Genomic DNA, 14369 nt, shown 5'->3' on the forward strand with positions numbered 1-14369 from the left:
AACAAAAAAAAAAAGAAGAAAAAAAAATCAAAAACAAAACAAAACTTCAGCGCAATTTATTCACAGCTCTTTTTTAGAATGTTGATCACATTTTTAATCACCTAATTGTAATGTCTGATTTTATATACCTTTATTAATCCCACAAGGGGAAGTTTCATAAGGCTGCCAACCTATTGCACGCAATGGCGGCGCCATCTTACCCTCCGACCATACATACATTACACAAAACATCACATGGGGAAGACAGGTCAGAGAGGTATAACAATGAAAAATGCACCACATGAGGAAAGATAAGGAGGAAAAAATAACTCCCCCCAGACTGAGCTCGAACAGGGAGATCAGTTTGAGAACAGAAAAAAAAAAAAAAAACACCTCTGCACATAGCACATGAAAAAAAACCTTAATACACCAAAGAAACACATGACAAGCAACAGGGGTGGGTAAAGGGTGAGAGACAGCCGAGTTAGACAGTACATCCGGGCCTGCGTGCTCTGGTCTCCTTGATCCACCGTCAGCATCGGAAAGGAATCCGGTTGTTCAGTCTGACGTCACTAGCCGTGTCTGGGTCTAAACTCCGCTGCAGGTCCATATATCAAACGATCACTATGGCATTACTGAGAGTTGAAAAACTGTCTAAAGTCTTTCATCTTTAATAAAATGATCAGCGTTCTGCTCTACCAGGTGTAACAATTGAGTTTAACATCCAGGCATCCATGAAAACGGAATTTATGACATTTAACGGAGTTAGAAGTTAGCAGGGAGTTAGCTCGCTAGCTTCTATCTAAATACAATATAGCATGTCCTGACTGCAGGGTTTTGGAAACAAATTAAAACGTACAGCTCTGCTATCACTTCCAGCATAAATGAAGACAGAAAACTAAACAGCAGTGACGTTTGTAGGGTTACTGAAGTTGGGCTAGCTGGTATATAATGATTTGCTACGTGACCGCTAGCGACACAGCTATGTTAGCATAATATAAACAAGCTAACTTTTTTTCCACTCCATAAAAGTTAACGTGAGTGTTCTCGGTGGTCAGGAACAAATGTAATCGCATGGCAGGATGCTGTAAAAGGACCAAACTTCAGCCAGGAGAACAACAGATAATCCATCCACAACACGAGGTTAGTCATTCATATACTGCTGCATGGGATGGGCTGTAGTTACATCCTAAGGTTTTAAAAACTGAGCTTAAATAAATGATTAGCGGTAATAAAAGCCGAGGGAGGTCAACAGTGGTCGCACCATCCGCTCCGAGCTCCCTGACCTGCACTCAATCTACAGCAGGCGGTGCTGGACTAAGGCCAGGAAGATCGTGAAGGACCTCAGCCATCCCAACAACAGACTGTTCTCTCTGTTGAGGTCAGGAAAGCGATTCCGCTCCCTGAAGACCAACACAGAGAGACTGAGGAGGAGCTTCTTCCCGCAGGCGATACGGTCTCTCAATCACACCACCACACAGTACTGACCCACACATATGGTTCTTACACACACACTGGACTTTCTGGACATTGTTTTTGCACAACACTGGTCACTATATTCTTCATTTCCAGTTAATACTTGTACAGCTGCTGTTATTGTGTATATATTTATTTATATTTAGATTTCTTCATACATTCTTATATAGTTCTATATTGTGTATTTTGTTGTACAGTTATTTTATTTTCAACTTTAATTTATATATTTTATCTTATTCTTCCCAGTTAAATTTACCCTTCATTCTAATTTGTGTTGTACAGTTATTTCATTTTTAACCTTAATTTATATTTTATTCCTTCCTAGTTAAATTTACCCTTTTTAATTTTTCATATTTATTTCCTATCTTATTCATAGCCTTTCCTTTTTTGTTTTCTTTAGGTCACGAGCAGTTGTCCAAGCATTTCACTACATATCGTACTGTGTATGACTGTGTACGTGACAAATAAAATTTGAATTTGAATTTGACTGTTTTAGGAGCTTTTTGAGATCAAATAGAAGAAAATACATAACATTAAACATGTTAACAACACAAAAGCCATATTAAACGCAGACTACTTTAGACCCGGAAGTAGGATTCGTCGCGTGCTCTGGTCTCCTTGATCCACCGTCAGCATCGGAAAGGAATAAGCGTCGAAGGCGTTTGGAAAGGGAGGGGGGATGAGTGTGTGCATATCAGTGTATATGTATGTGTGTCCGTGTCCAGAGTTCAGCTGAGACAGTGTCCTTCGCCCTGCTAGGCTAAGTAAACAGTCTTCCAGCCAACCCAGGTGGCTTTGCATGGAATGGGAAGGAACAATCTAAACACAGTCGTTATCAGGGTGTTGTTGTTCAGCTCCAGCCTTGCGACCGCAGCTGGCGCCGAGAGGGTATCCGCATGAAGTGATGGTGCCTTTTACTTTAGTGCGAACAGCTCATATGAATTTCAAAGCAGTTCTACAGTCCAACACTGGTCCCTCAATCTCCCGTTGGAGAGCCGCGAGCTTCGCCATACTTGCGTTCTGTGATGTTGTCATTTCTTGTGCTCAAGGAGCCGATTCTGAGAACTCACGACAGTGTGCCTCCCCGAGATGTCATCCAATTTGCGCTCAGAGATGTTATTCCGAGCTAGCCCTTCCGAGATGTATCCAGTCTGCAGTCAGAGATCTTATTCTGAGTATTCACAGCAGCCGTAGCCTTTCCAAGATCTTATACGTGCTGCACTCAATGAGCCCATTTTGAGAAACTCGCGCCTCTTCCCATCGTTTCAATCCCAGCAGGCAGCCTTGTGGGGGTTTGAACAGCCGGTTCCGCTTTCTTAATTCTTTGATAAGTCAGGGCCAAGCCAGCTCTACACCTATCAGTAGTAGTTTATAAAGAGATAAAACTGTATTTGAGCAGAACTGAGTTTAACTTATTGATGAGGCCTTTCCCAAGAGTACCAGTTTATCATGTGACCCACCCCTGAACTAGAATGATATAACCTGCGGTTGAGCATTACATAATTATAACTTTGACCTTTGACCCTTCTACTAAAGAAAAGTACTGGAAAAGTAGGAAACACTGTTTAACAAGTTTGAGGTTGAGATCAACATTAAACAATGAAGCGTCACATGGATTGGCACTACTCAACACTTTATTATAGTCCTCATGTATTGCCTTACAAATTGTGGGAGTGTTGCATTTTATCTCACAACACACGTGGTTTTCTGAGCACAGGTAATCAGTATTTTAAGTTTTGGAGGTCTACCAAAGTCGAATTTTATGTGTGTATTTTGTGTACTTTATCTGGATTTTCCTTTATGCCATTTAATTGGCTTTGAACATAGTGGAGGATGGAGAGCACATGTGCTGCTTTGATAGGTGATAGTTCGGCAGAGGAGTGAGGTACTGGAGTGTTTCAGGTCGTTGTGACCCGCTAATGGTGGTAAACACAGAACTGGAAAATACTGGATTTTCTGAGCTGAACACATGCCAGAGATGACATCAGGACTGGAATTTTAAGGGGGAGTGGAAAAGGTTAAGCCTAATAAACCATTCTCTGAATTGAAGCGAAAGCCCCTGTGGGTCTGGAGGGGTCCATGTGTCTACAGTTTAATACCCCAGGGGACCTTTTTGACAATTTCTGTCTATATTCTCAGAGTTTTTTTTGAAAGTGATTTTCAATAAACTGGAATTTGAAGCTACAACTCCAATGTTTTTCAAATATATTAGCACCAGCTTGAGAGTTTGGATTGACTAAATTTGGTCTTTGATTTTAGTTTTTTGACACAACACTACAATAATCTGTAATATTAAATCATTTCTAAAACACTAAAGTGTCTGAATTTTGCAGTAAAAGGTTTGAAAGCACCAATTTTCATCAGCTTAACATATCTCCCTTGTTCTTATCCTCGGATAGTTTTCTGAAGGTCATGACCAGAGTGAGGAAACCCCAAAATATCTACACAAAAAAAGACAAGAAAAAGATCACACAAAGAGAAAAGGACAGAGGTGCCATCATTCAAATGCCAGACATGTTTGGCTGGTGAAAGGCTAGCAGAGAGAAGGACAGGTTGGACAGCAAAATGGCTGCATACCAAAAAAAAAAAAAAAAAAAGACAGACAGACAGATCTGATTTACAATAATTTCCTTATGAGGACTTGTTGCTTGTCCAGAAAAACTGGTCAAGTCCAGACCATGTGCTACACAAACAGCTCCCTCGGGAGGAAATATAAGCACAGTGGTAGGTTCAAATGCACTGATCATCTACAACTGAGCAAACAAATGTGAAACTGAATAAACTGAATACGGAATCATATAAAATCATGTCTATGCTTCATCTCAGTCTCTGCCCATTTAGTACTGGATGGTATACTTAATATAGCTGTATACTGGCCTCAATTTCACACATGATAGGACTTCTTTAAATCCTACTAGATCAATGAACAAAGACACAGCCACTGGGGGGTTTTATTATGATGTATTTATAGTAGCCACTAGTAGTAGAAACCACACACTGACACATAGCTTGAACACAGCCTGGATAATCCTCCTTTCTGAAACTTTGAATGACCAAAATTTACAAAATGGACTCATTGTTCAATCAGACCTGAAATGAGTCAGGGCATGATGAGTCAGGGCATGGTGGCCATTATAAACAATAGATATTTCCCTGTTGGCTTCACTTTTCAGACCCAGAAACGGTCATTTTTTAAAATACTATAAGATATTATATAAAAAAAAACAATTAGTTGATAACTAGAAGAAGAAGCTCCGCTGACACACAGAGACAGGGAACCAGGTATAGAAGAAGTAGAAGTGGAAACAGGAAGCAAAGAAATCTATGTTGATTTTTTTTTTAATTTTGCTTTCTCTTTCTTGGGGTGTCCACTTCCTGACACTTTTTCTATCCTCCTGATGTGCTGTTCATTTACATTCATATCTTATGCACATAATATTAAAAATTCATTGTGTGCATACTGTGAGTACAAGATAACTATTATTAGAATATAATGTGTTAAATTTGCTTAGATGAGAGGGTCCAGCAGTAGATCAGAGAAATAGGGAAGTGTGTTTCAGTTTGATTTAGCTATAGGCCTGAGTGTGTGTAATTGTGTAGAGGGAGAGGAATTTATTGACACTGGGGGTCTGCCTGCCATAAAAGGAAACAGGAAACTACAGTTGGGGGATGCTAGGACTGTATGGAACAGATAGTATAGAGAGGAGAAGTCTGTTACCCATTGTCCCTGAATGTAATAAAAGCTTATAATTGTCACAACTTAGAAGTAGGTTTGCAGGAGACCCTTCACATGCTTAGCTGTAAAAGTAAGACAACAAGAGGTCAATGGCCCAGTGGATGCAGAGTGGGGGTCTCAGTGCTTGTAATCTGTCAGCTATGTTTTGTATGTTTTGTAGAGGAATTTGGTGTAGCTTGGGTGAGGGGAGATGGACTTTTATGACCGGCAGGAAGTCACATATACAGAGACACACAGTCTCTCACGTGCACACACATACACACACAGGTACGCGCACACACAGGCACTCACGTGCTCGCGCATACATACACAAACAAAGAGTTTACAACACATGATAGGGTCGCTTCTATAAAACTGGTTGTAACAAACAAAGAAGTGAAGATCTGCAGAGGGACACCGGCCTTGCACATCTCCCCTTCTAGAAGGTGCATGCGTAACTGAAGATGAATAAAGGTTTTGTGAAATGACTACTGAGTCCGGTGTAGTCTCTGGAGGCCCAAGGAATAAAAAAAAGAACTGGGGTGAAACTGCTTTACGTAACAATACCCACACACAAATAATAAACTATTTGTGAAACACTGTTCTGTGACTTTATATTTTCAAAACATCACCGCTCCTCTTCTTAAAATGAGTCTGTTCCTCCAAAATGATGACTTTATTCTAAGCTTCTCAAAATACTTCAGCTTCACTCTTGAAATATGCCTCATCAGATATTTTCTCATAAATTTAACATTGATTTTTGATCGTTTTCTCCATTTGAAAACTTGCGTTTTAGAATCAGAATCAGAATCAGAAAGGGTTTTATTGCCAAAATGTTGAGCAGGTTTACAACATTAGGAAATTGCTGCGGTGCTTCAGTGCAAACATACTGTCATAAATTACGCTTAAATAGACATGAAAAAATAAATAAATAAAAAAAAATAAGAATAAGAATTAAAAGTGCTAAGTAGATAGATATATACATGAGTGCAGGTGGTGATCAGTGCCAAACATGGAATGATTTTGTGTGCTTCCTGAAGTCCACAATAATCTCCACTGTCTTCTGGGCATTCAGCACCAGGTTGTTTTACAACTTGTCAAAACAAATCTCTCACCACTCCAGCGGTACAGAGGATGATCTGATCTTCATGTGTAACTGATGAACAAAAGGTTTTTTGTACTTTGTTTAGTTTTTGGGGTTTTTTTAGAAAGAGAGATGAAAACAGATATTTTCTTCGCCTCTCATCAAGGGAACTGTTGTGATTTGGCCCTATATAAAACAAAAATGAATTGAATTTTCTCCAGAGTGTCATCATTCTAAACTGCTGATTAGCGAGTCTTCCTATAGTCTAGGAACCTCTTAGCTGCTGCACTGATTTGTCATTAAAATAACAGTAAGTAATGACAAGCCTGTGCACAGCAAGCCAAAGTGCCTCTTAACTGGTGTTTTTCCTTCATGACAGAATAATTTGCACTACAAAGTTTGAAAGACAAAGTCTAAATGGAGTTTGTGTGGATTAACTTATTATTTTCATGATCTTACTTTATTGTAGTTTTAGTTATTTATTTATTCAGATAACAGTTAACAGTTTCATATTCTATATAGTCCTGACAGAAAAATGAGCCACAATAAACCAGTAAACGCCTTCTTATGAAAAATACTAATAAAAATAATATCCTGAGCTTTTGGTCATGCACCTCATCACTGACAGCATTACTTTTCTCTTATGGTAATTTTTGGCTAATGTGATGGCAATGCTTTTAAATACTGGATATTATAAAAGAAATCATATTGTGTTATAAAATTAAAACTGGTTACTACCCACCATGTGACCCAGGTCTCCATTCTCCATCTGCAGTCAATGTTTCTTCTTAGTTCAGGTGGTCGAGAAGATCATTTCTCAGTTTCCACAAACACCTGCAACAAGAGGGCGAACAGCTTGTGAGATGGTTGCCATGGAGACGAGCAACAAGCTGATGCAGCGGCCGTCACGATCAGGAAGACTAATCGAGGCTGATTAGTCTCGAGTTTGCCGACATGTCCTATGCACACGGCCAGCCGGTAAGAAAGGGGAAGAGATGCGTTTCTTAAATCAGATGAATGAAGCTCACACGGCGACTGATTAATGGAACTCAAACAGCATCTTAATGAGCCGTAATTACGTTTTAAAATCACAAATCAGACCCAGCTGTGGCTGAAAGGCTGAAAATCTCCAAACACTGCTTCTCCTATGTTTAATTTTAATTTGGTTCAAAATGACTGCAGCAGCACTGCAGAGGTTTTCTTAGTCCACTCATTCTTCCTTCCTGTCATCTTCAGGCACCCACATTACCTACAATGCTACTCAACAGCTGATAGTTTGCTTGACGTGGTAGTGGCTAATGTAGCCTTGATGAGCAAACAGAGGTGGCATAAACTCAGTCATTTAAAATCATCTTCTTCTTGTTCTTCTTCTTTCGGCAGCTCCCTTTAGGCGTCGCCACGGGGGATCTGCCTACATTTCACACCATCTCTAGCATCCTCCTCTTCTCTCACACCAACCTTCTATATGTCCTAACTACGCCCATGAGTCTTTTCTCTGGTCTTCTACTTTTTCTCCTGCTTGGCAGCTCCATAATCACCATCCTTTGTGCAGTATATCCAGTATCTCTCCTCTGCACATGTCCAAACCATCTCAGCCTTGCTGCTCTAATTTGTCACCAAATTGCTCCAACCTCAGCTGTCCCTATTATGTACTTATTTCTAATCTTGTTCATCCACACCACTCTCAACAAATAGCATTGTAACTCTGCCCCTTCCAAACCATACATCATTGCAGGTCTCACTACCAACTTGTAAACTTTCCTTTTACCCTTGCTGCTATCCTAATGTGAAAAATCCCCCCTGACACTCACTGTCCTCTCCACCCTGACAGCACTCTCGTCTTCACCTCTTGTGCACTCTTTGTTGCTTTGGATGGTAAACTCATCCACCTTTTTATCTCTACTCATTGCAGCTTCAATGTTACACTTGTCTCCTCCTTAAAATGAAATTTTCATAGAGGGGCTCATAATTCTGTACTTGTCTGTACTTCCATCACTCCAGGTTCTCTTGCTACCCTACTCTCAGAAAAGATCCCAATGTCCCTGCAAACATCGCAGTCCACAGATTTCCCTGATGTAATCCAACCCCAACCTTGAACCCATCTGTCACTCCTACTACACACCTCACCACTGTATCGCTGTCCACATACATGTGTTGCACAACCCTCACACTCTTCATTGCCACTCCTGGCTTCCTTGTGCAGTACCGCAATTCCTCTCTTTGCATCCTATCGTATTCCTTTTCTATATTCAAAATGACACAGTGCAACTCCTTCTGACCGCCTCTACACTTCTTCATCATCACTCTCAAAGCAAGCATTGCTTCTGTAGCGCTCTCTCTCAGCATAAAGCTGTACTGCAGCTCACTGATCATCACCTAGCTTCTTGGTATGGCTCATCAACTTAATCCCTCTGTAGTTATTACAGCTCTGTATATCACCCTTATTCTCGAAAATATGCACCAGTAGGCTTCTTCTCTATTCCACAGACACCCACTCACTCTCCAGGATTCTGTTAAACACTCTGGTAAAAAGTACACGGCCATCTCCCCTAGATGTCTCCAAACCTCTTCCGGTATGTTATCAGACCAACTGCCTTTCCACTCATTCATTTAACAATATTAATAATAAAACAACTCCATAGACTCCCAAATGCTTGGGTTATTAAAACTGGCAGTCTTCAGTCTCATAAGTCTCTGCTACACTTTGTACATCTTCTTTTCATATGTACATATTCATGATTGACAAACAGATTTTTATGTATGCAAATCACAATAGTTACCACAAACTACAGCTTGCAGGTTCAAAAACGTTATTATATTTCATGAAGCCATGCAAAATTTGATCCTTGTACCACAAACCAAGTTAAAACATTTCGAACTGAGTAAAATTTGGTTTTTAAATTCACCAAAGCTCAAATTTGAGCCCTAATAACGTCTTAAGTACAGACGACAGAAACGTGAATTTCTCACATTTACTCTAATAAAGGAAAATATAAAAATATACTTAAATACTATTAACTGTATTAGCACAGGAATAAAAGTTACTAACTGCATATCTCCATTTCATATCAATGTGAAAAAACGATTTGTAAATGTCACTTTAGTCTTTGTGCTTGGCAGATAAACACACAGGCAATTCCACCGACTAATTTCCTATTCTGGGTCTGTTTTTAATAATTACTACTTAATTTATTTAGATTTTTGAAGAATTTCTGAATTACTTAGAGAGGTAAAGTTTAGATATTCCCCAGACCAAATATTCCTCGAAAATCTAACCTAAATGTAACCTTGTTGAGATATGAAAACAATCAGGTAAAGGCCTGATGAGTGATCATAGTTCAGTTGAAGGCTGGTATCTATCTCACTGAAGCTGACCAGTGTGCTGCGGCTAACGCCTGCTAGCTCGTTAGCATCATAGCTGTAAGGGGAAAAAAGCATCACACCGATACTTTCATAAAAACATATATTTAAAAAGTCAGTCGGGTCTTACCTATAACGGCTTCATCACTACCAACCACCGCTTCAACCACAAACACAGATGGAGGTTAGAGCTATTGCTAGCTAACCTGTATGTCCGTCATAATTAATACTAAAGACTTCCGGTAAGATCTGCCAAAATAAAAGTGGAGAATGTAAATAAACCAATAAACCTACAGTGTGCAGCTCGAATGAATCAGGAAATAAAAAAAGGAACTTGATAGATATGAAAACAAATGAGCTATCAAAGTCTAAATATGAATTACACAAGATATGTGAAAGCCAGTCAAGAAAATAATCAAATAAGTATATTTAAATGATTGAAAGAAAGAAAGAAAGAAAGAAAGAAAGAAAGAAAGAAAGAAAGAAAGAAAGAAAGAAAGAAAGAAAGAAAGAAAGAATAATTAAGCTGACCATGGGAGGAGGAGATTGATGCCACTGATATCAATATGAAAAATCTTCACAATGCACAGAGGTCTCCACCCAAAGCCCAGAATCCCTCTGTCTCTATAATCAATGGAAAGAGGGAGGGCAAGGATTCGTGAATTTTGGAACCACAATCTAGAATTAAACACAGTGTGTCCACAAATACATCAGGAAGCTACATCCCGGAAAAGAGCTGCTCAAAAATGCCTTAGGCAGCAGAAGACAAAGGCATGAAGACAAAGGTATGAGGACACATAAAGGAAGTGGGTGATATCAAGAAATCCTATCAGTGGCTAGAAAAGGCCAGCTTAAAAAGACAGCACATAGCAGATCTGCCTTAAATAGCAGATCCACAGAGGCAGGAGTCTACCATGGCCAATAGGATTCACATTGCAGACTGTGCAAAAGTGCCCTGGAGACTTTCCAGGATGTAAGATGAAAGCTGGGACAGTACACTGAGAGCCACACCCAAGTGGCTGGGTGGGTTAGGAGGTGTGACCCCTAAACTGGAAGCGTGGCTGATTTATTTTTTCAGTTCTGATTATAATGAGCTTGGGAGTGTAGCAATTACCTCCCACCACAGGGGGCGCACAGAACAACCGGTCACCCAATAGGGACACGATCTGTTTTATTTATCAGAGACTACATCCTGTAGCTCTCAGCTCGTCTGTTTTCCATTTGTTGCCGAGTTTTTGCAGCTGGAAGTCTGCCTTTATTTTCACTGCACTGCACCGAATATCAACCAGATTTTCTCTCGCACATATCTGTGAAGGCCCCTAGAGGAGTTCCGCCGGGCAGCGATTCCAGGATAACGCTGGCGGGATTTGACGTTAGCTCACACCGTTAGCCCTCTGCTGTGAACCGGATCCGGACAGAGTTTTTCTCTCTGCGTATCTCACCACAAACAGAAGACTGAAGTTATGATGGCGAGTGAAAATGCTGACGCCAACGCGGGGAACGATGAGGAAACGGGTCCCTCAGCCGAATCTAACGAGCACGACTATGCCCACACTGCAGACACAAACTTGGCGAGCTCTTCCACCAATCCTCCGGGAGAGCCCGTGCAGAGCGTCCTGGTGCAGCCCTCTGAGTCCCTGCAAATGGAGCTTCCAGAACCCACTGTGGGTGCAGAGGTAGACTGCCCTGTTGGGAATGAAGTGGAGGCACAGACCGGAGTACACCCCCAAAAGACTGAAGACTCTCAGTTGGCTGCTCAGGCGGTCCATCGCGGAGGTCCGCGGCGAGTGAGGCGGCCGGAGGACAAAAACTGCTCCTGCTGCAGGCTCGAGTTCGAGCGGCACGGTCGGTCCTTCAACCGGAGGGCGGTGTACACGTTCACCTCCCCGGAAACTGTGCAGTGGGCCTTCCCGGGCTGCGTGGTCCACGAAAAGTCCTTCCTGTGCGAGACGTGCGCGCAGGTGATCCGGAGCAAATGCAAACGCAAACAGAGCGGGAAACGGAATCTGTGGCTGAAGCCGCCTCCGACTAAACCGGTGTGTGTGTGACAGATGGTATAAGTTCAGCTTCTCTATTGTGTATATAAGCACGTGTAGGGCAGCAGGTATTTCCCCTTTGGTTACAGGTATCGCTTGCAATTACCCCCCCCCCTCCCACCAGGGGGCAGCATTTCACAGTGAAATCTGCTGATGTTTTTGAACATGAGCTCCTGAGTTTGTAGTTGTTTCCTTTTAGTCTCACCCCCCATCTTCTGAAGGAGCTCTACTTTTTCCTTAGGTTATCATTACCATTGTGTCCCAAACGACTTACCTGGTTGACCCAATGTACTGTGTTGCGGTATAAATTCATAAAACAAAAAGTATGGCCTAACCTTAGTTGAGCTGCAGCTAATAGTGCTTCAAAGCAAAACACTTGCATTTTTGGACATAGCAGTTGTTTCTTTATATTCTTTTCATAGCTACTTTTCTGTCCCATAGACTAGAGTCCTGGCTCAGAGTACTGTTTTGGTAGTTTATCAAAAGTGGTTTGAATCCTTTGTACAGACAGAAGTCAGCTTCGGTTTATTTTTAGACATATGAAGCATATGTTCATCTGTTGGAAGGGCCTTAGATAAAAAGGTAAAGCTGCAAGTAGAGGGATGCAACTTCCGGGTATGCGGTCCAAGAAAACATTGTTTTTCTTGGACCACATGGGGCACCTCCTCTGATTTTAAAAAAATAAATGAATAAATAAAAAATTTAAAGTGTATGGAAAACAAGGGGAAAATGACTCTTTGTTTTATGTAATGTTTGATCTCAATAAAAACTTCACAGAAGTTTTTGCTTTTTCAGTTAGTTTCAATTCTTACTTAATTCATCATGATATTTATTTATAAATTGGAGTCTTCTCATCATTGTGAGGAAAAAGGACAATAAGATTATGGTTTATGGTGGCTTTGCTCTCTAATTGGTAACTTGTTACCATATGTGCAGGTTTCATAACCTTCACTGACCAGTTGGTGACATCATGTCTTCTGTTCTTTATATACAGTCTCTGTCTGCCATCAAAATATGCAATTTCATCTTATTTTTTCTGCATTTCTGCCATCTGCAGTTTTTCTCTGTCAGTTACTTCCTTGATAAATGTTGTCTGTTAAAACTGTGGAAAAAATCCACTTCAGATTTTCCAAGCCGAATCACAAATCTTGTACTGAAATGCTTTTGTAAGCACATTTTTTTTGAAGTTGTCATTGGTGTGTTGGTGTTTTAAAAACACTCTTAGTGTGTGTGTGTGTGTGTGTGTGTGTGTGTAGTCGCAGGTGAATGATAAGAAGGCAGCAGGTTGCAGGATGGGGAAAAAGAGCAAAGCAGCGCTGCTTGTGAGCAAGTCCAGCTACAAAGCTGCTTTCCAAATGCTCTGGTCCTCTAAAGGTGCCCGGAAACCCATGATGGAGTTCTGGAGCAAACAGCTGAAAAATGAGGTGAGGAAAGAAGCTTCCTGACATCTCGTATTTGATGTCTTCTTAACTGGTAGCTGTTTTTGTTATGTAATCGTGACTGCCTGCATTCTTGTGTTTCCTGGTGATGTTTTAGATGAAGACGCTGTCGCGACTGTCAGACAGTCCCTTCCATCAGAAGGTATCTGGGAAAAAACCGCTGTCGTCCTTCCCCTGGCGGCGATGTCTGAACTGGGTTCAGGAAAAGGCTCCGCTTGTCACCACGTGCCTCCGCTCACTGTTCCCAGACATCAATGCCCTCTACAAGAGCAACAGGTAAGTCTGACTCGGAATGTTTTTACATCAGTACTAAGACTTCATCTCATCCAAGCAAACATGGGTCAACAGTTTGAATTTTCTTTATTTGTTCGGCAGCCAGCTGACAGAGGAGCAGGCTTTCATGCTGCTGGAGCGACGGACTGTGGTGGCGCTCTCCATCCCTCTCTTCACCAGGAACATCTGGAAGAACAACTTCCTGCAGGCCGCTCTGGGGGCTGAGCTCCGCCTGCAGGGCTGCTCCGGGTCCGCCCTTGAAATCCTCAACACTATGGGCCTGTGCCAGAACAAAGACACCGTCAGGTTGCTGCTGCACAGACTGCGAAATGGCAAAGACATGGTGAGTGTCACCACCGGTAGGGCTGGACTGAAAACAAGATAAATATGCAATCTGTGTCGATGTGGCTGAGATTGAACTAATGTGTGAACTATAGAATCAAGCAAGTTTTAAAAATGAAACTCTTCATGCCACCAAAATACTTCAAGACAGTGATTATGTGACCCCTGCAGGTGCTCTGTGGGGTCGGGTACTGTGAGGACGTCGGGGATGTTTGAAGTCCTCTGGGCTGTGCTTTATTTTTTTTAACCAGACATGTGTTTAACTCATTCACTGCCATTGACGTCTATAGACGTCAATTGAAAAACTTACGTTGACTGCCATTGACGTCTATAGACGTCAATGGCAGTCAACATAAGTTCAACTGAAGCCCACCAGCAGTAAAAGTAGACCTGCAAGGAGGTGCAGGGTTTGCGCACGTAAGGGATTGCGCAGTGAGACAAAAATGTGGTGCAAGTCTTGTTGTTCCATTTGAATGGCTGGCAGTGAATGAGTTAGTTCACATGCGTTAATGAATCTGTAAAATAAACATGTCCTTGATTATAAAGGCCTGGACTAATCTACATCCTTGTATAAAATCATCCATCCATTCTTGCATTTAAAAAAACAATTATTATTTTTTTTGTCATTTAGTTGGTCCAGCTCTTGGGGGCTAGACTTCTCACTC

At 41.3% G+C, this 14369-nt stretch overlaps 1 protein-coding gene across 2 annotated transcripts in view; it reads right to left on the minus strand.

Annotated features, from left to right (window-relative positions):
* Positions 1 to 10778, minus strand: part of kctd6a (potassium channel tetramerization domain containing 6a) — a 35672-nt gene extending 24894 nt beyond the window's left edge. The window contains exons 1-3 of one of the 2 annotated variants that reach the window (XM_026167250.1): positions 10729 to 10778; positions 9745 to 9863; positions 6997 to 7088 (exon numbers count right to left, since the gene is read on the minus strand). In XM_026167250.1, coding sequence (XP_026023035.1) covers positions 6997 to 7023 — 27 coding nt within the window. In that variant the 5' untranslated portion in view covers positions 7024 to 7088; positions 9745 to 9863; positions 10729 to 10778. Of the gene's footprint in view, positions 1 to 6996; positions 7089 to 9744; positions 9864 to 10145; positions 10218 to 10728 lie in introns of those variants that run through there. The other variant, XM_026167249.1, reaches the window with a different exon arrangement.
* Positions 10779 to 14369: the final 3591 nt, after the last annotated feature.

This window comes from Astatotilapia calliptera, chromosome 5 (assembly GCF_900246225.1).
Source record: "Astatotilapia calliptera chromosome 5, fAstCal1.2, whole genome shotgun sequence".
NCBI lineage: Eukaryota > Metazoa > Chordata > Actinopteri > Cichliformes > Cichlidae > Astatotilapia > Astatotilapia calliptera.